The 20,362-nt window shown below is 38.9% G+C and overlaps 1 protein-coding gene across 1 annotated transcript in view; it reads left to right on the top strand.

The window, feature by feature from the left end:
* PRDM5 (PR/SET domain 5) overlaps positions 1-20,362 on the top strand; it is a gene marked incomplete at both ends in the record, with an annotated part of 59,632 nt that overhangs the window by 8,406 nt on the left and 30,864 nt on the right. Inside the window, 7 exons of the mRNA XM_082282602.1 lie at positions 3,553-3,675; positions 8,354-8,546; positions 9,271-9,445; positions 10,520-10,641; positions 12,733-12,812; positions 16,291-16,375; positions 17,637-17,794. Of these exons, the coding sequence (XP_082138728.1) occupies positions 3,553-3,675; positions 8,354-8,546; positions 9,271-9,445; positions 10,520-10,641; positions 12,733-12,812; positions 16,291-16,375; positions 17,637-17,794 (936 nt within the window). The remainder of the gene's footprint in view (positions 1-3,552; positions 3,676-8,353; positions 8,547-9,270; positions 9,446-10,519; positions 10,642-12,732; positions 12,813-16,290; positions 16,376-17,636; positions 17,795-20,362) is intronic.

The raw sequence follows: 20,362 nt of genomic DNA, 5'->3' as shown, positions 1-20,362 counted from the left end.
AGCTGTGGTGTTTAGGATTGAGGTATAAAAAGTCAAGCACATTAAGCTTGGTGTGTTTTGGTGGCTTTCTTTTTTTTTTTTTTTCTTCTTTCTTTGATATCTTGCCTGTAAAATGTGCTTTTCTGGCATAGGAAGGCTTTTACATACAAGACATTAAGTCAAATTATGTCCATAGATTCATGATGAAATAAATCTTAATTTGATGAATTCTGTGTTTGCTTCAAGGTGAACATAATATTATAAATCTAGTTCTGAACAATATAGTCTTTATTTTTTCTGTATGAAGACTACCTTGCCAGTCATTGTTGCTCCAATACAGTTTACATTGAAAACTGTTTGCTTCTAATGTTTTTTGTGTGCATCTTAATTTAATTTTCAGAAATGCTTTTGTTTTTCTCATTTCTTAAATGATCTGGGCTTTTACACAAGGCAGAAATTGGTGCACTATCTCAGCTTCAAGTTTATGTCCCAGATTTTCAATTTTGCTAAATTAGTCCCAGCTGGGATAGATAGGTGTCCAAAGGATGAAAAGTCCAAAGTTATTAACGTTGTTATGAGCAACTCTGTTAAAATTTGTTTTAGTCATCTTTATCCATGTTAAGTGTATGACTTTGTATTAACTTTAGTGACTTTTGGAGCAGGCTCATTAATGATCTTTTGGTTTTGGTGGTGAGAAGAACCCACTGCTGAAAGTAACTGAGAGTGTTAACCTTCCATCTTCAGTTATGGGATACATTTAAGACGTTGGGGAAAGCATGTGTTGCTAGGCTGAGGTGTTTGTAGTCCAGTCTGAACTTACTGTAGAAGATCTCACACAGTTTGCTTAGGGAGATTTGGGTATCATTCCAGAGAAAGGGAAGTTCGACCCTGCTTCTGAAAGCTCCACAGAGTGTTAGCAGGAGTCTAGGAGTGAGCTTCCTGTACCCTTCTGTCTCTGGCAGGGTCAGGTAATGTCATGCACCAGAAGGAGCTTCATTAGCATGGAAAACTGTTGCTGTGTGTTTTGGCTGAAGGAAAGTGTCACATGCTGTCTCTGTCCCAGACTTCTTACTGTGTAAGCAAATCAGCAGTTGCTGCCTCAGGTTTCTTTTGCTAGAGTTATTTTAATGCTTTCTCCAGCAGTGTTAAAATGTGAATTCCTGCTCTGCAGTGAGCTCTATGATGGTCTGAACTCAGGGTGCAGCAGTATTGCATCTAGCTGTTTTATGCTATAACAATAAAAATCATATTTTCAGCTAATAAAAAAAAAAAGCAATGTAGACAACACTACTTCTCTCTACATGATTGTTTGATGAACATAGATGTCTCAATTTAGAAATGTTTAGAAAATGGTTTCCAGAAAGCAGGCAGTGAGTTTACTGTCTTCAGCAAAGGTAACCGTCTGCTTACTTGCTTCGAAGTTTTGGGGTTTTTTTGTTTTTCTCTTGCCAGGTGTGCATGGTAGAGCATTTGCAATACACTTGTGAGCATTTTAAAGTAGCATAAGTGACAAATTTGGATGTGTTTTGAAAATGGGGGGTAATTCCATTGCGGCATGAAAGGCTGGCAGATGGAATAGTGCCTGTTGCTGGTGGGCATTGCCAGCAGCTGAGGTGTTACTTAAGCCCGTTTAGGGTTTCATACAGGGTGCTTATAAATTGATCAGAGACACATTTTTTCCTGAACTCTTCTGTGGTGATCTGGTGCTTGTTAATGTGGCATCGTTCAAATTGTCCTGATGGGCGTGGAGGTAGCACCTCACTCTGTGGGGTAACAGTGAATGTCATCTTACTGTGAAGGCATTTGACTGAATTCATTCAGTGACACCTTCTGTGTTGATTCTCAAGAGGATAATTCTTGGGCACCTCAGTTTGAGGTACATAATGTGGATATGTGTGTGCATTTTAGTTTTAAGTTTAGTTTGTTTGTTTTAAGTGCTAGGTTTGGGATCCACTGCTATGGTGCTCAATGATCAGTTGATCATTTAGGAAACTCCCTGTTCATGCAACCAGAAAAGTATTGGTTCATGTCACCAGTCTAGTCCATGCTAAGTACAGTGTTTTTGCAGTTTTTCTTGACTTTTCATGCTCACATGTGTGTACTCAATGCAGCATTATTTCTTTACGAGGTGAAAAAAGCAGTAGAAAATACAGAATGTTTTTAAGGGATTTATCGTATTCCTTTATCGATAGTTTCCTTATGTGTTAAAGCTCTGCTTCGTGTTTGGCATCTCTTTATGGATTGGCAGAGACTCTGAAAGCATAACTGAGATGACTGTGTATCACAGCAAATATAAATTATTCTTACATAATTTAAGGATCAAGCAAATAAAGAAAAATTGATGAAAAGTTAGATAGTGTAATGTATAGTTTTTATAATAGGACCTGGATTACTTCTCATTCCAACTCAAAATCTGATGGAAGCCTTTATAGGAGCTACATGGTGGGCTCCTGTAACTTGTGCTTTGGTAGCTAAATCACAAAGCCTCTGTAGAACTGGGTGATTGTTACAGTATCACAGAATGGTTTGGGTTGGAAGGGACCTTAAAGACCATCCAGTTCCAACCCCCCTGCCAGGGACAGGGTTGCCACTCACTAGATCAGGTTGCTCAGGGCCTCATCCCATCTGGCCTTGAACACTTCCAGGGATGGGACATCTACAGCCTCTCTGGGAAACGATTGCAGTGCTTAGTGTCAGATAATATTGTTTCCAGATGCATTTCAATGTGTAGGTTTGACACTTTTCACTGTGGTTAATCCATGTGTTGGAAAGTAATAGCTTTTAAAGTTTGAATGTTGGCACCTTTTCATGTGTCCTTTCTCCTTCAGAAGAGCACTAACGAACTTTGAAGATTCTTGCTTGTTTGCAGAACTACAGTAATTATTTTTTTTCTTAATCTGAGAGCAATGTGCTGTCACCAGCTATTATTGTAATGGAATACAGTTTTTTTCTTTCTAATAATATCCTAAATGCTTAGGTAATTGAAGCAGTCATGCTGAAGAAATATGATATTGCATTCTATTAGAAACAAATATAGCAAGAATGTGAGCAATTTATATACAAAGCCATGAAGACAATCTAATTTTGATCTTACATAGCCGAATTCCCTAGCTCTTAGGAAATACCTGCTTTGGATACTTCTTGTTGACAGATGGAAAATAAAATCCATTCATTATATAAATAAATCACATGGAATAATAGTGTGGCTGTATGACTTTTTTGCACGGCTCTCTATTGACTGGATCAGTGGAGGTTCAAGTGATCTATTATTTAAAATGAAACAAAAAGGGTTTTTTGGCAGTGACAGATGTATTTTTCCAGCAGTATGTCTTTGTGTTTTGAGGGGGGAGAATGACCTAGTTAACATTAAAGTTTTTGTTTCTGTTGTCTTCATTTTTTCGACATAAGCTGGGAATTTTGTTACAACTGTAGAAATTAGATGGATCTGTAATAAGGTCTAGATATGGAAATGGAGGTATATGATGTTTGAAGTGTTTTCTTCACTGAGTGGACAAAACCTGGACATATTTGGTATTTTAATTTTGCTTGGGGATTTTTTTTTTAATGCTTCAGGTTCGTGGGAGCAAAGGCGAGGTCCTTTATATCCTGGATGCCAGCAACCCACGCCATTCTAACTGGCTGCGTTTTGTCCATGAAGCTCCATCCCAGGAACAGAAGAACCTGGCAGCCATCCAGGTAGATTTGGTGGACTCCTATCATTTGCTTCCTCTTACTGATTTACTAATTTGATCTCCTCCTTGGCCTTCATTTCTTGCAATAAAACTGCAAGATCTGAGTAAAGTGGTGAACTGTTTTTCTGTCTTTCTTTTTTAGAAGAGAACTCTTGTGCTTAAGATAATACCATAAATAAGAGTGGTAGGGTGAAAGATCAACGAGGTCCTTAGGATCTGATGCTATTTGAAAGGTTGAAGGACTAATGATTTAGAGACCTGTATGTGGTTCATGCCAAACTTGGGTATGGGCTTAGGTGTGTGCAAAGCAGAAGCATGCATTTACATTATTGTTCAATAAAATTAATATTATATAGTATGCATATTATATAATTTAATATAAATTGTGATGGATTTGAAAGGAAGTATGGTGCTGAAAATATTTAAGTAGAAAAGAGAATTGAACAATGTAATTATCTGATAGGATGATCATGTAGTGCCTGAGGATAAATTAATAAAAAAAAGATAATTATCTTGTCTTTGCTGTTGATCTGAATTTATCGAGCTTATTTTTTTTCATTTTTATAGTTGTCATTTGCAGCACGCTGTGGTAATGAGTTGCTCTGCTTTAATTATGTTGAAATATGCTTCTGTTTTTCTTCTAGAAACTTAATTTCACTTGTTTCCCTAGTTCTGGTATAACAGTGAATAGTTATTTTATTTTTCTATGCCATCTTTGATTATATAGAGTTCTGTTACACCCATTCACTCTTATTTGACGGCTCTTCTCTCAAGCTGGAGTCTTAGTCTGTTTGATTTCTCACTTTCGGAAGTATTCTTTGACTTCACAGAATACAACAGAGACGAGATACTTTTCTAGTTCCAGCTGTTGTTCTTTTGGAGATTACGAAAGAAATTCGCTATCTGCTTTTTTTTTCAGCAGCTCAGTTTCACAGTAAATTAATGGCCACTCCCACATAAGTAAGAGTTACATGACTCTGTGAAATTTTTTTCTCAAAGTGTATACTTAACAAAATGTGGTTTCAGGCTAACTTAAGGTATTTGCTGATGTAATCCAAATTTGCAAGCAATCATGAAAAGGAGAATTATTTATCAACTAGCAGCATAAAATTACTAGTCTGCTTTTTCATCGTGAGATGATTTTTTTTTTTTCCCCAAGGACTAGCTTGCAGGTCCCTGACAAAGGAATTATAGTTTATTTTGAGGCCAGACAAAAAATTTTGAGTTCTTTCATGCCAAGAAAACAAAAGTTCATTTCTGATGTAATTGATTGTCCTCCTTATGGTACCAGATGGGAAAGGCTCTCATACATGAGGTGTGATTAGCACCTCATCAGTGCACAGTCATTGTTAGCAAATGCAAAGTAAGGTTGACAAGAGGGAGCAGTGTGAACAATTAATGTTTGTTACTATCTTTCCAGTAAATGACCTGAACTTCTGCATAGAAGCTTTAATGGAATATCCACTGCATACCAGTGGGTTTCGTCATAGGGAAAGTGATAGAAACAAACAATAATTTACTGAATTATCTCATAAGGTTTTCTAGTACCTTGAAGCCTATCATAACACAGAATATTCAGCTGGAAAAATATTCTAGCCTTCATGAGGAGCTATTACTAAAAAGTGCAGTATGGTCTAAGAACACAGGACAAATGTCAGAATTGCTGTAGTAGTTTAGCCTTGGGTTCTGTTTTGTCTCACATTTGTGTCTCAAAGGTTTTCTGCCTTTCCCTGCAATATAAGACTATAGGAATAGATAAGGAGAGAGAGCTGAGGCTTCTGTATCTCCTTGGTGTGGTTCAGGTGCTGTATTTTAGATGAGATATAATCTGAGTTCCTGGGCTGTGCGTGGGGTGTGTGTGTGTGAAATCATCTCCATGCGTTTCCTGGATTGTGATTGTTGCCCTCACAGACATTGCCTGTATTGGTTTCACCTCTGCCAAACTTGACATCCTGGAGCTGCAGGCAAAGACTGGGAAAGGCACTGTGTTTGTTTGGAGAGGTATCCAGAGACAGCTGGCAGAATAGGTAGGCTGAAGAGCTGGTTTGCTGCCAGGGAATTGGATACAGAGAGAAGTCAGGTAACACTTTGTGGGCACAGAGGGAAAGTGGGTAAGGACTAGGAAGGCTGGGTTGGAGCCAGCTGCTCAAGCTCTGAAGGATGGAAAAGCCCTACACTCCCTCAGGTAAGACAAGACTATGTGCTCCTTCCTCCTCCTGTGTTTTAAGCTTTCAGGGGTGATGACATAAGTGTTTTATGCTTTTGGATGGAAGTGTGATGGACTGTCAGTTATTCCATGTTCCTTCTTACAAAGCAGATATGAAGGTGTGTAACTGTATGGAAAAGCCAGGAATTTGCATGGAAGAGGTGCCTGTAGTGGACCAAAAAGGAGATAGCAAGGGATATGGGAACTGGAAAACTGTATTTGCTGAGCAGGTCTGTGTGGCTTACAGTGTGAAAGACGACAGTGGAGGCAGAGGTGAGGGAAACAAGATTGAATAATAAACCAGGAATAACGTGAAGGGAAGTTATGATGCCCCCCATGATGAACACTTGGAGTTTCTCCCAAGGACCATTGTGGTCTGCTGCAGATGAATGTTAGGAAAACAGCCAGCATGGTCTGAGCAGATGGGCAGGTGGCATGGCTGCAGATGTGATCTTAGAAACAGGAGGGTTATTTAAAAGACTGGTTACTGTGTTTCCGATGTCTGCGTGTACGTAGATTAATGTGATTCATGCAGGTGCTGCTGGTAGAGGCAGAGGTGTAAATTCTTCTGTGGTTTCTGGAGAGCTTCCATTGCCTTCACTCAAAATGCTGCCTTGAGGAGCTACTACAGTGTAGGTGTATCTTGATTAATTAGTGCTCTGAATACCTGACTATTAGCATTTGTTTGGCTGGAAAAGCCAAACAAATTAACCTTGGAGGAGAAATGAGTTTAGATTGGGCTGACACCAAAGCTAATTTCTTTCCAATGCAAATGCAATCCAGAGCACTCAGGCATTGACAGTTCTTAGTACTTGGAGCATTGCTTTTGCCTGGGATACATGACTTTTCTTTTTTTGATTTTGAAATTTTCAAAATCTTAGTTTCTAAAAATTCTTTTCATTATTATTTTTGGTAAGCCATTAATAGATATGTGCTCCCTTCGTGAGGTTGTCTCGCTTTTAGAATAAGGTTGTCCTAAACAGTGATGTACTGGAGGTTTACCCCAGTGGTTTTGTCCTGTCTGTGTGGAGACCGAGTGTAGAAAGACCTTTTACTTTTCCTCATGTCAAGAGTTTCCGTACATGATTTGTTTTGACTTCAGGCTGTAGTGAATTAAAGGTCTCTGTGACTTGACAGAGACATATGAAAACCAGCAAGCTGTAGATGTGTGCAGAGGTTAGGCTTGCATGCTCAGATATCTGGACTGCAGAATAGATCTTGAGAAAAAAACAATCCTACTTTTTTTTGTTTTCCAATGCTACTGTTGAGATAAGGACAGAGAAGTGGTGCATCCTTGAAAGCAGCAGCTCTGTCAAGTCTACTGAATTAAGTAGGTTTCACTCTTGTGTGACGGTATCTTGTGTAAAATATAACAGACCTTCTACAGCTCGAGGAATGCTACATCCCTGTTGACAGTTTAAATTAATCTTAGCGTATTACAAAAATTAAAAATCATCATCTTGTCCTTGCTCAAGGAAGCTTGTTACAAAATATATATGGCTAGATGCAGGGTAAAGAAGCTTCAGTTAACTTTTCTGGGTGTTAATCAGATAAGCTTTAAGATTTATGATGGAACTTGGGAGTCTTCATTGCATAAAAATGAGTCTCCTTCAGTGCTTTGGGTAGTAGTACCTAAAGCACTTGGTTCATATATAGAAAGAAAAAAGGTATCTCTGAATATCACTTTAGGGGACAGATGTACAGATTCCTCCGCACACCCCACTGTGCCAGCGTTGGTAACTTTAATTGAGTGTTGTCAGGCCCAAAGTTGTTAGCTTATGTAGGTATTTGGAAGCTTGTTCAGGCATTATCAAGAAGGTTTTAGAGCTTATTATTATGTAGTTTGTCCTGTCGTGCAGAATGTGGGCTGGATCCTTTTGTGGGGCTACGCTGATTTAAACCAGCACGGGGTTTAAAGTGCATTTTCCAGATGTGCCTGTTAATTTGATAGTGAAGATAACTGAGCAGAGGTGAAAGCCTGTTTGAGAAGGCTGGGGATCTTAAGGAGAGAGAGAGAGAAAATAACACTATGTAAACATGGTGCTGAAAGCTGTGTTAGAATTCCTGCAGTCAGCTGGGGAGAGAGATAAAGCTGTGTTGGTTATCTAAATTTTGCTGGGTTTCTGATCCTCAAATATTTCTTTTTCAAACTCTGAAGTTCTTGTCAAGTAGAGGGTGGCAGGAGAGGACTTTAATGCCACCTCCACCTTGGTCTAAACTACAGGGAATAGTGGAAAAGCCTCACAGGTGAGGCAGGGGAATATTTCCAAAAGAGCAGAATACAAATGCTCTCTATCCATGCAGCCACATTGGGAAAGAAGTCTTAGCGAGGCTGTTGTAGCATTGTGCTCCCTGAAGTATGGAGCCAACCCTTCCATGCTTGAGGGATAATATTAGTTCAGGGTCTCATACTTGTGTCTAGGTTTTTGTTTTTCTGACATAATTGTTTATTGCCTCTACTTACTGTTGGCAACAGGAAGGGGAAAATATTTTCTATTTGGCTGTGGAAGATATTGAAACAGACACAGAGCTTTTGATTGGATACTTGGACAGTGACATGGAAGAAGAGGAGGAGGAGGAGGAAGAAGCAACAGTTATCCAGGAAGATGAAGACAGTGGCAGCAATAAAGAAGTGCAACCAGCTGGTGAAAAAGTTGCAGGTGAGCAATGTGTAAAATATAGGGTCAGTTGAGAGCTTAAAAGTGGTAATGAAGAAAGGGAACACTGACTGTATAGGACTGGGGAACTGGAAGGTTCCTGGGGTTTAATCTGAGTTCTTGCATTATTTTTATCTCTTTATTTGGGTTTGAGTTGAGCTTCCTTGCCTAATAAGGAGAAGCCAGTCAATTACTGAGTGAATGAGTGAGCCTGGATTTCTTTAGTAGCCATTAATTTCTGAACTAAAAGCAGAGTTTGTTTCACCTGACACACGGGGTTATGAATGCTGAGCTTTTGCTCTTAAGAGGGGTAGTTTCCTTCTTACTTAGGTGGGAGAGAAACAAACCTTTCCATAAAGCTGTTCAGCCAATGCTAAGGTAAGCTGTCCAGAAAAAGGAAGGTGAGGTGAGCTGTCTGGGGAATTCTCAGCATCTTTATCAAACATAAAGATGAATTTATGAATGACTAATTGCACTGAGGTTCCAGTTGAGTTGAATGAGTCATTTGGGCCAACAGTCTTAAGTCACACCCATCTTAATACTTCGCATCCATTTTCAGTAATGCTGATGGTAATCCAGTTAAGATAGGCTGTCTGTAATCCCTTCAGAGACTTTGTTTTTTGTGAGTTTCATGCCACCGTTTTGCATAATCTGTTTCTGGCAGAGAGTCTCTCTTAATGTAACCAAAAAACCTGGGAACTATTCCTTTACATTGGTTTTGCTTCCAATCATGCAGATTCCCTCACCTGTAAACAGGACCATGCATGCCCAAACTGTGAATCCAGTTTTCCCAGCCAGGAGATTCTAGCTGAGCATCTGCAGACTTTGCACCAAAAACCCAGTGAGGAAAAGGAATTTAAGTGCCGAAATTGTGGAAAGAAATTCCCCGTTAAACAAGCTCTACAAAGACAGTGAGTAGAAACAGGAGTGTTTTTTCAGGGATCATTTAAATCAATTTCATTCAATCATTTATTTCTGTTGACCTAATCACAATCTAAGCTTTAATTTTTATGCATCTGTATTTATACCCTTACCCTTTGCTTTAATCTTTTAATGTGTTAGTTTCTCACGTTTGTTGTAGACGTCAATGGGAGTTGCAAAAATAGTGACAATTTTTTATGTGTTAAGAGTCATACACTGTAGACCAGACCTGAGCAGCAGTTTGGTGCAGCACTGCTGGTCTTCATCCATAGAATATTTAGTAGTTTAGGAGGTGTAATTTTCAAACTGTGGATGTTGGTACAGAACTAAAGATGTAGAACAAAAAAGAAAACCAGTGCTTCATGTTTGCTTCATTAAATATTTGGATGATGGTAAAAGAAATAGAAACATGAAAGATGTGAGATTTAAGAACACATCTTTATTGTCCTTGAGAGTAAATAGGCAGTTTTGTCCCTAAAGTCATATGTCTTAGAATTATGGTTCTGTACATAATTGCTTTGTCTTTTGTTGTTTATGTATGTATTTTCTTACAATTAGATATATTACTTTTTATTGTACATTTAATTACAGGTTCCAGATTGTTCACCTACTTTTTGTAAAGCTGTATATATTTTTTTAGTTACTTCGAGCCTGTGTAAGTTGTACAGTGTTGTCCTTACTTGGTTTTTTCCTTTGTTTCATAGTGTCCTTCAGTGCACAGAGAATATCAGTCCAGGAGACTCCTCAAGAAGTTTCCAGTGCTCTGTTTGCAATACTCTCTTCAGCTCGGAATCGAGGTTTTGTGTCCGAGTTACAGGACTGCTGTCATGTCCTTGCTGGCCTCCCTTTGCATGTTAGCTTTCCAAAAGCTTGGTAGTGTTTGGGAATCCTAACAGGGCAAGGACTCAAATGCTTTCATTCCTCTCTGCTGTAAGTAATGCATGAGGTGGCCTTGGAACTCTGCAGTGCAGCATGTGTTCAGCTCCCAGTACTTGCTACAGCTCTGGTTTCTGGAGACACTGCCTGATGTGGGGCTTTTTTCCTCTCTGTGTTATCCCATGTAGTTATGAGCAGCACAAGGAGGCGTGCAGAGGGGATGCCAGGTTCATATGCAAGGCAGATAGCTGTGGGAAGAGGTTCAAGAGCAAGGATGCCCTGAAAAAACACAAAGAAAATGTTCACAGTGGTAAGAAAGAGTTTAATGTTTCTTCAGAAAAATCCCTCTGACATGTTCTTTAGCCTTAAATTTGCAAGTCAGAGTAAATATTGTCTTTGGTTTCTTTTTTAATGGATTCATTTGTATCAAAAAGAAAATTAAGAAGTAACTAATTGCAGGAGTAACTATTTCCCCTCTCCCTGGGAGAAATTATTGTAAGCCAGATGAATCATTAGTCTCCTGCAGAAAATGTAATAGGGATCTTGACAACTTCAAACTAGGCAAAGAGTAGATGAAGCAAAGGTTTCATAGTGAGGAGAATCACCCACTGGCACAAACTGCTACAGGAAATGGTGAGTTCTTGATTTTTTGGTATTTTCAGGACAAAATAGGACATCTGTTTTTGCTTAATAGAACAATTAGGCTCGGTAAGGGTGTTGCATAAAATCCTATAACATCTGTTGTGCAGGAAGCCAGACCAGACCATCCACTGGTCCTCTTAGGCCCTGGTGTGTTTGTATCTGTGCGCTGTGAATCCATAGTTTTCACTCAAACTTCACTCTCTTCTAATGAAAGGGCAAAATACTGCTCTCAGGTGCAAAATGCAGATTTCAGTCCTAGAATTCTGCACTCTCCCTGTGTGTCCCCTCTCCATGGCAATGGAAGATCATTATGTGTGGGGACAGCAGAATTCCAGAGTGCAGAGAAAACAGTGTTCAGTTGATGGTGACAGCACTGAGATGTTTTTTAAGATTTTCAGTCTCTTTTCTCCTATCAAACTCTTGCAGTGTAGAGAAAACCTTCTGTAGTCGTTCTTACAAGAGATTATCTCCTTTTTCTGGTGTCTGTAAGAATTTTTTTCATTGAGGGGCACTGTTACGTTTAGACTTAGCTTATGTTGGTTATGTAGTAGTATATGAATTCCACAGTTCTCCTGGATCACTCCAGACATGATGGAGAGTGGGTCCATGCAGAATATTTTTTTCTCTGCTGGCACAATGAGCAGAGCTTTTAGTTTACCACTTGGGAGTTGTAGAAGTCACAACCGCTGTCAGTGCAGGAAGGAAAAGAACCTTCTGCTAGAAGACACTACTGTTTGGGGACACTTCTAGAATTCCTTTCTGCTTTGTGTTACCTAGAGGCAAGGGAAGGTGGACAGGATTGTTGTGTATTGCCTGTTAAACAAAGCTATGACCAGACACTCCCTGTCACCTTCCTTACCTCTGAAAGTGACTCATTAATGTCCTTCTAAGTTGAAGGACTAAGTGTATTCCTGTGTTATGTATCTGTTTGTGTATATAAATACTTGTCATAAGTTTTATAACTTTGTACTTTTACAATCTTTTTGCTGTTCAATGTAGTATGAACATGTTTTACCTAAGCTAGGAACTGTCTTGCATAGGCATCTTAAATGATAATAAAATAATTATGTTTATGGTGGCTTTGTCTTGAAATAAAATAGCTTAGTGGGTTACTAAAATGAATCTCTAAAGGTAAGGAAAAGACAAACTCAGTTAAATGCTCTGTGACTTTTTAAAGCAGATGTGAAAAGGGAAGGAAAATATGTCTGGTAGGTGACCTATAGCTTGTTTTGTAATTTGCATTTTAGACAAGATTGGAATTCATGATCTGGTGGTCATACAACTTCCCTGGTTTTTTTCAGTGAAAGACCATTAATGATATATTATTTTATGTAGTAGGATGCTTTCTAAATAGACAAAAATGGGAAATGGTGATTTTAACTTAAGTTTGAGTTTTTATTGTTTCTGCACTACCTCCTGTATTGATTTCTAGATGAAACGAACTGTTCAGTTGCCAAGCGAGCTGTTCTCAGTTGTGAATTGTGGTCTTCATGTGGGATTGGTGGTGTATGGTAACATCTATTTGAAGGGTTTTTTTCTTTATTGTTCTGGTTTTCTTAATTTACATTCCACCAGTAACTGGTTTGTTGGACACCCACCGAGAACTGCTGATATGGAGCACTTTGAAGATGGGATACAAATGTAAAAATCCTATGTCAGTCAAATGACCTGTGAAAAGTCACAGGCTTAGTGGAAATATTTAGGTTCTTTCTTAGCACTTCCTCTTTAAGATGTTGGTGGTATTTTGTTTCTGTTTCAGGAAATTCTAGGAAGAAGCTGATGTGTTCAGTGTGCAATAAGAAATGTTCCTCAGCAGCAAATCTCCAGGAGCATCGAAAGGTCAGTAAGATGAAGGCTGACTCACAGCAGGCTCTGACTTCCCTGAGATGTGAGGCTCTGCTGCTTAGGTCACTTGAAAGCTGCTGCAAAGCAAGCCTTTGGGTGATCTCTTTCATGGTTACAAAGCCAACCTGTTCCGGTGTGGGTATTTATTTTTGTAATCACACTTGCTTAAACCAAGTATCTCCCTAAAGTTTTCATCCATCTCTTACCAAATGCAAATACGTTTGTGCACTCCAGCATTAAGTCAGAGTTGCCTGCTGTTCTTCAGCATTCTTAAACACTAAGCTAAATCTAAAGTGTGTTATGTAATCATAGCATACATATAGACCATAAAATAGGTCATGAGCTTTCAGTTTTTGTACAAAACACAACAATTTCCTTACTGCTTTTTGACATACCACTTAGGGGAGTTATTTCTATTGTAGTTATGCAGCAGTAAGAAGAAAATTCTTCCTCAACCCCAAATTTTTAATGTCTTTTTGTTTATGGACATAATCTTTTATAACCAGAACAGGAGGGGTTAACAGTTGGAAAAGCATCTACTGGAAATAAGGGTGTTCCTGTAGAAATACAGATGGACCATGAATATGAGATTCTGAATCCATTATACCCAAAGGAAGTCCCTGCAAGATTAATTTGATAAACCACTGAAACCCAGGAGAATCTGTTTTTGCAAAAAGATACATTGTACTGTTTATCAGATTAACTGTAAGTCTTTAATAATGCCCTGGTTGTAACCTGAATCCGTTGAGGATATAAATGATATCAATTAAAATATGTTGTTGCAAAGGAAATGGTGGGCCCCCTCCTTTTTAATTTGTTTTTCTCCTTGCTTGTGTTAGTATGTCCTGCATTTCTTGTCTAATAGGGCTGTACTTCGTTATCATGGTGTGTCTTGCCCCACATGTCGTTACAAGTTTTACACATTGGCACAGGTTTTACACATCAGGCCTTGAAAATGCAAAATATCCTGGTTAGTGTGCCCATTTTATTAAATGCTTGTTCTATTTCAGTAGTTGTAATTTTGTGCAGACACCGTGACACACTAACAAGCTTCTCATATATCACTGATTGTGTCTCACCTTGAGAATCACCATGAGGATTTTGTGCATAAAACTTTGTTTACTCTTCTTGATTGGCTTTTCTTTTAAAATATCCAGAAAATGGGTATTCCAGATTTACACACTTATATCAGATAGTGAAGGAGGTTGCACATAGTAGTACTCATGCTGTTTGCTTGAATTGATTTCTTTCTGTAGGAAGTGTGGCAGGGTCATCAGCATTGCCAAAAATATTTGTACAGGCAACAAAACCACTAAGAAAATAATAGGTGAAACCAGGAGAAAAAGATGAATTTTCTCCCTATCCATTTCAATGTAAGGAAACAAAAGTAGAGAATAAAATGATAAAGTATAACAGAAAACAAGCCCAAACAACAGAAAGAAAGAAGTCTGACAAGCACAGAGAAAGGAGGTAAAGAGGGTGGCTCTAGGGAGATGGACATTTGTTTGCTTTCTGAAGACATTGGCATTCATGTTATCTTTAATTTGAACTCATTTTTAGCTTTGTGTGTCTTGTGCACTGCTTGTGCCTTACTTAACTGGCTAAAGATAAGCCCTTCCTTGGGCATGCACAATTAAACCTTGCTGTTGTCATCCAGACTGCTGCTTGTACCATGCTAGTTTTTGGTGACATGCCTTGGTTGTTTGGGGTTTTTTAAAATTTTATCTCAGTAAATTCAAGGAAACGTAGGGCTGTGTATATCCACCAGTTTTTTGTCTTATCCTCCAGCTGTACTGTTACTACCTTTTATCTTATATTTATAGGAGTCCATGATTTGGGCTGCTAAGTGGTGTAATAACATAAAATTAAATTCCCAGCAACACATCTCAAGAAACGCTGTGCATGAGCCTATAGAAGACAGGGTAATAGAATGAAAAAGACTGTTGGAAGATTTCCTTTCTGCAAGTTTGTGATGTCTCCCGGTAGAACAAACAAAACACCATCTGAACTGGATTCTGATACTGAATTCTGGAGTTTGAGTAAAATGCAAAGTTAAATCACTTGATAATAATGAGGAGACAAGCAAAGGAGAGTGTTCATCTTCACTGATGCAGATTCTGCTAAATGATTCCTTTTAATATAAGTATCTCATGTTTTGGATTTTAATTGTTCACAGGAACTTAAATTTCAAAGTGAGCAGGTGCATGTGAGTAGCACAGGCTGCCAGGCCTCTCCACTGATGCTCTACTGGTCTGTAGGGGAAAGGGAAGAAACATTCAAACAAATCCCAGGCTTGCTGGTTTCTTTTCCCAGTCAGAGTTGATAGTGCTGCACTTCCAGTGTTTGTAGGTAGACTCTGTCTGTACAGCTGTGGACTGAGCCCCTGACTCTTATTGTAAGCATGTGTTTTCATGGTAAAGCAGCTCATTCTTCTTTCAAGAAAGATGATTAAGGACACCTTTGAGTGTAGGACAGGAAGGCTTTTTTGACTTTGGGAATGCAGGTTTTGTGGGTTACTGGTAGCACTCTTTTTTGCTGGTGCCTCTCTGGATTTCTTACCAGATTTCTCACACAAATCTGTACAGTTCCATTCAGCTGTAATTCTGTCTGCTGGAGACAAGGGACCAAACCAAGGTAGATCCTACTTTGGTCAGAATTCGAGAATGTGTATAAAGAACCCTTGCTTCTTTCTGAACTTTTTAAACTTTGTAGAGCTGGACTTCCTGCAAAATTGTTGTGAGTAGAATCACACTTAAAAATCCTCTCTGCTTCTCAACCCGTGGCCCTCTTTTTTTACCTGCCAGTGCCTAGCATCTCTTTTGGGTTAATTTCTGACCGCGTTGTTCAAAACTGAAGAGTGTTTTGTTCTACTGGGCAATCTTTATTGTTTGTTTGCCAGAAGTTTCTCTCAACTGCCTCCTCTTTTTCCAGCATTTAGTCCTAGATGCCATTATGTGGTGTGATGTTGAAAATCCTGCATTTGTAGTTTGAGACAGTGCTGCCCCTCTACTGTCTGGCCTCTAGTAGCTTTTAAGAGAAACAGTCCTGCAAGAGTTTGATAGTACTTGTTTTTTAAAATTCTGATAGAAGCTATGAAGTGGTTTGTTTGTTATTTTTATATGTGTCATATTGACAAGAAGAAAACGTTCTGAGAAGTTACTCTGCATTTGGTTTTTTAATACTTTCCTAACAACGGTATTTTAAATGGATCTGGTAGTTAGAAACAGGTTATACGAACTTGCAGTATAGGTGTAATGATAATTTTTTGTTTGCAGTTATAAATTTTTATTTTTTGGGTGATACTCTTTTTCAGCAAGAGACAAGCAAGGGGGAAATCACAGAATATTAATGAGTATTAGTATAGCTACTGGCTAGTAAATAGCTACATTCTACTAGGGAATTTCTGTATATGTAAGATGTATGGTCTTGTTTCAGACACACATTTAATTATCATAAAACACTCATTTTGCAGGTCCATGAGATCTTTGAGTGTCAAGAATGTGACAAGAAATTCATTTCAGCGAACCAGCTGAAGCGCCATATGATAACTCATTCAGGTAATGTACAGAAATGACACAGAGCTGTATGTGTGTGGATATGTATTTAATACGTATTGAATTTTACCTGAATTAGTTGCTTATGGCAGGCCCGATGAAATCTGTATTGTCCTGAGCTGGGCAGGCCAATCTCAGGTTCCAATGAAACTATCCAAGCCAGCCTTTCCAAGCCTTCCAAAAATCCAAGTGAAGTGGTGTAGTCTTCTTTGTATTGCTGCTTTGTCAAGCTGTTTTGTTGTGCTAGCTGGGGTGGATGAGGTCAGTAAGCTGGGATGAGGTAAAAGATTGCTCCATGGCTTAGAGAGGAGGTGAAAAACCAGTGGTTGAGGTTTTATGCTGAGGAGAAGAGGCTGGGAGCTGGGATGTGCTGTCAGTGATCTGTGATACACACTGAGTGCTTTCCTGTTTATCTGTAAATGTGTTAGTGGGCTTATAGCTTCTGGTTAGAGGAGAGCAGCTCGTAGTCCACCCCATCCACAGACCACCCACAAATGTTCCCTTGTGCCAGCACAATGCCACTGTGAGCAGGGACTGTCCCATCTGTAGGTTTGGGAGTGTGGCACAAGTTGGCTCTGCCAGGATTTCTGGTCACTGCAATCCAGCGTTTTCTGTGTCTTTCACCAGTGATTAGAAACATCAAGCAACACATTTGAAACACAAACATTGTTCTGTCAAATGCATTAGCATTTAAACAAATGCAGGTTTTTACAGCTGCACAGGCTTAGAATTGAACTATTTTCTTGGTATCAGTCCACGGCAAAAGCTCGTTTCTTGCAACATAATCTGTATCTCAGAGGCTCCTGGCTTTTTGGATGAGCATTTGTGCAGTTAAGTTGCAGTCACCAGTTGAAGCATAAAGGCTTTTTGCATAGGAACTTTTGGTTTTGGAAGCTAATATGTATATTGTTAATTAAGTTTTAAAACATTTAAACTGTCATGCCTTCTTTAACATTTGTAATCTGGAAACACAGTTTTCCTCTTTGAAGTCATTCTCTTTTGATTTAAGCTAATTAAACAGAGTTGAGTTTAGCAATGAGTATTGCAAAGAATGTGCCAATTTCTTGAGATACACCATGGCTCATCTTTTGTGAAGTGACTTAACTGTCTAACATAAAGGGCATTAGATGTCTTTCTAATTGGTTTAATCTTAATTGGGTTGACTTAATTGCAGAAATCTCTTTGAGGAGATGACTGTCTCTGCCTTTCATCTTCTCCCCCTGTATAAACAGGAGATTAAATGTCCCCCACTCATTTTCTGCAGAAAAACGCCCCTACACCTGCGAGGTTTGCAATAAGTCCTTCAAACGACTTGATCAAGTGACTGCACACAAAATAATACACAGTGAAGATAAACCTTATAAATGCAAGCTTTGTGGAAAGGGATTTGCCCACAGAAATGTTTACAAGAATCACAAGAAGGTAAAGCACTCTGCTGTTGTTGTTTACAGGTCTGCCAGCCTCAGATTTGCAGATTTTTTTTTTCTTTTAAGTGGTTCATTGTTAAGCTCTGCCATGCTTATAAACATGGGATTAAAGTATTGGAGAATGTAGTTTTAGTGTTCTTTGTTATATCCAAGATCTCGAAAGGCTGAATCAATTCTAGTAAACAAAATTGTTAAATAAGCAGAAGTAGATCACAGTTGCTTGGTTAAAAGCATCTAATAAATCCCATTTTGACTTTTTTGTTCTGTTTTATTTTTTGCTTTGTTTTGGTGGTGGTTTTTTGGTTTTTTTTGGTTTTTTTTTTTTTAAGTACTAGGTTACCAAGTTAATGTTACTGATTTAAAGATGTCTCCAAATATCTTTTTTAATAGTGTAATTGAATAAAACTATGTGTAGTACTCTTGCAGTCATTGTTGGACTTAGCAGCAGATGCTTCCAAACGACACTAAATTTGAACTTGGTGCAGTGTTCACACATTAAAACAATGTGAGAAGAAACATTACCTGAAAAACAGGCTCACAAAGGGATATTCTGCCTGTGTTGATTGAACCTCAAATCTGTTGGCCTAATTTCTGTAATGCCTGTCATTAGTTCTGACCTGGGCTTACGTTTCTAATGGCAAGGCTCTATCCAGGACTGCTGTTTCAGAATTACAAGGCTGTGGAAAAAAAAAAAAAAAAGAAAAAAACCCCAACCCTGATACAGCCATACCTCCAAGTCTTTCGCAGTGTAGCTCATGTTATATTCCATCTGGGAATTTGGCACAGGATCTTTGCACCATCTCTTGCACTTGCAGCCATAAATCATGTAAGAGCAATAATAATGCCTCTCACAGGATGAAATGGTGATGACTGTCTAAAACGAGAAGGCATGCAGCAGCCTGCTGAAGGACAAGATTAGCTGCCCTACATTATATTTTATGTTTTAGACTTAGAGAAAATTGGACAGGACCTTGCAGATTGGATATATTCTGAGAAAAATGTGTAAAATGTTATCTAGAAAGATAGCTCTATATGTTAAGTGAATACTTTTTACACGTTTCCTGATGTTAACTTGCCACTGATGACTGGTAGGGAGTTTGGGTTGAAAATGGACTTCAGGATTAAGTATGAAGGAGTAAACACTTTGACCCAATTCTGTGTTTAAAGCAGCAGCACCACTAGCATGGTGCAAGGATTAGAGCCTCCACTAAATGGGAAAAATATTAAAATTTAGACAGCTTTAGTGGGTATCTAATTTTGACAGAATTCCTTAAAGCATGTTGGAATGCTGGTTTCCTGGACTTGTTTGCACCTAGGACTGGCTGTAAATCCACTCTCTTCTATATTGAGAGAAACTTACTCCTATGTTTTGCATAAAGATTACCCTGACAGCTGTGACTGTTCACCTATCCACGTGTAGGTCTCTAAATTCACTTGCTGAGTGAAGAGGTGAACAGGAGAGACAGGAGACTGACATGGATGGCCTGAATTGCTTTTGTGGACACACCCCTCTCCATTGAGGAAACAACAGAAGGGAGAGGTAGCAGACAGCAGAGGGGAGTCTGGATGTGTCTGCACAGAAGCCAATTGTGCCACACAACTGAAGGATGTGGTGGTTTTGGATGCCAAAATAGTTTTGAGTACCATGATTTTGGGAAGGCTATGCCTAGGGAAAGAGGACAATGGTTCTCCTGCTTGTTCACAGGAATGTTGTTCCAGGAGCAGTGCAAATGTAAAAGTCTGTTGTGTATCGTACTTCTATGTATTTCTTCAGCTTGGGTTTTTAATGATTTTTAGCTATATGTTTCCTGTAGGATGTCCCCCTAGGTTTATTTTCGTTTGGAGGAAGAGAAGTTGAACTCTAAATAATTTCAGGGTGCTTTTCTGAGTTCCAGGATTAGGTTACTGAAATAGTAGCAGGGAGCATAGATATCTGCAGTAGGAATGATGGGTACAGGAGTTAAAAAAACACTTAATTCAACAGATGCCTTTAAGTTTGATAGCAACATGCTTAAAAAACCTTTGGATTTTATAGAAGGCTTGCATCCTTTTCACATTTAAGAGAATACAAATACATTTTGTGCCTTTGGGTTCTTGGTTTGTGTTTTAGATGGAAACTTGTTGCTGTTGTTTCTGTAATTCCTGTTTTTTTAACCTGATTTCATGTTGGAAGTCTCAAAATAAAAACGGCTCCCACAACGTGTTTTTAAACATCATTCAGATGTGGGTGTCTGTTGGGTCATTTCAAAAGTGCAGAAGGAGATCAGTTCCTCACATTTCACAGGATTTCACTGGGAAATGGCAGCAGAGTTGCCAAGAGTGTATCTGCTCTGTTCAGTGGAGCATTGGGATGTGAACCTTAACTGAGCACTGATGTTCTTAGAGCTGCAGATCTGAGGCAGGAACTGGGGTACCTCTCTGATCTGTTGCTCCTGCAAACAGGTGCTGCAATGCTCTGTGGAGGTGCATGTGTAAGCTGGCTTTGCCACTTGCTTGGAGATGTCAAGGCTAGGAAGTGTTCTGGGATATGGAACCAGCTCAGATGTTCTCAGTGAGAGCTCAG

Source organism: Coloeus monedula (assembly GCF_965178545.1).
Source record: "Coloeus monedula genome assembly, chromosome: 5".
Lineage (NCBI taxonomy): Eukaryota > Metazoa > Chordata > Aves > Passeriformes > Corvidae > Coloeus > Coloeus monedula.
The sequence above is the reverse complement of the archived record's forward strand: the minus strand, read 5'-3'. Positions and strand labels throughout refer to the sequence as shown.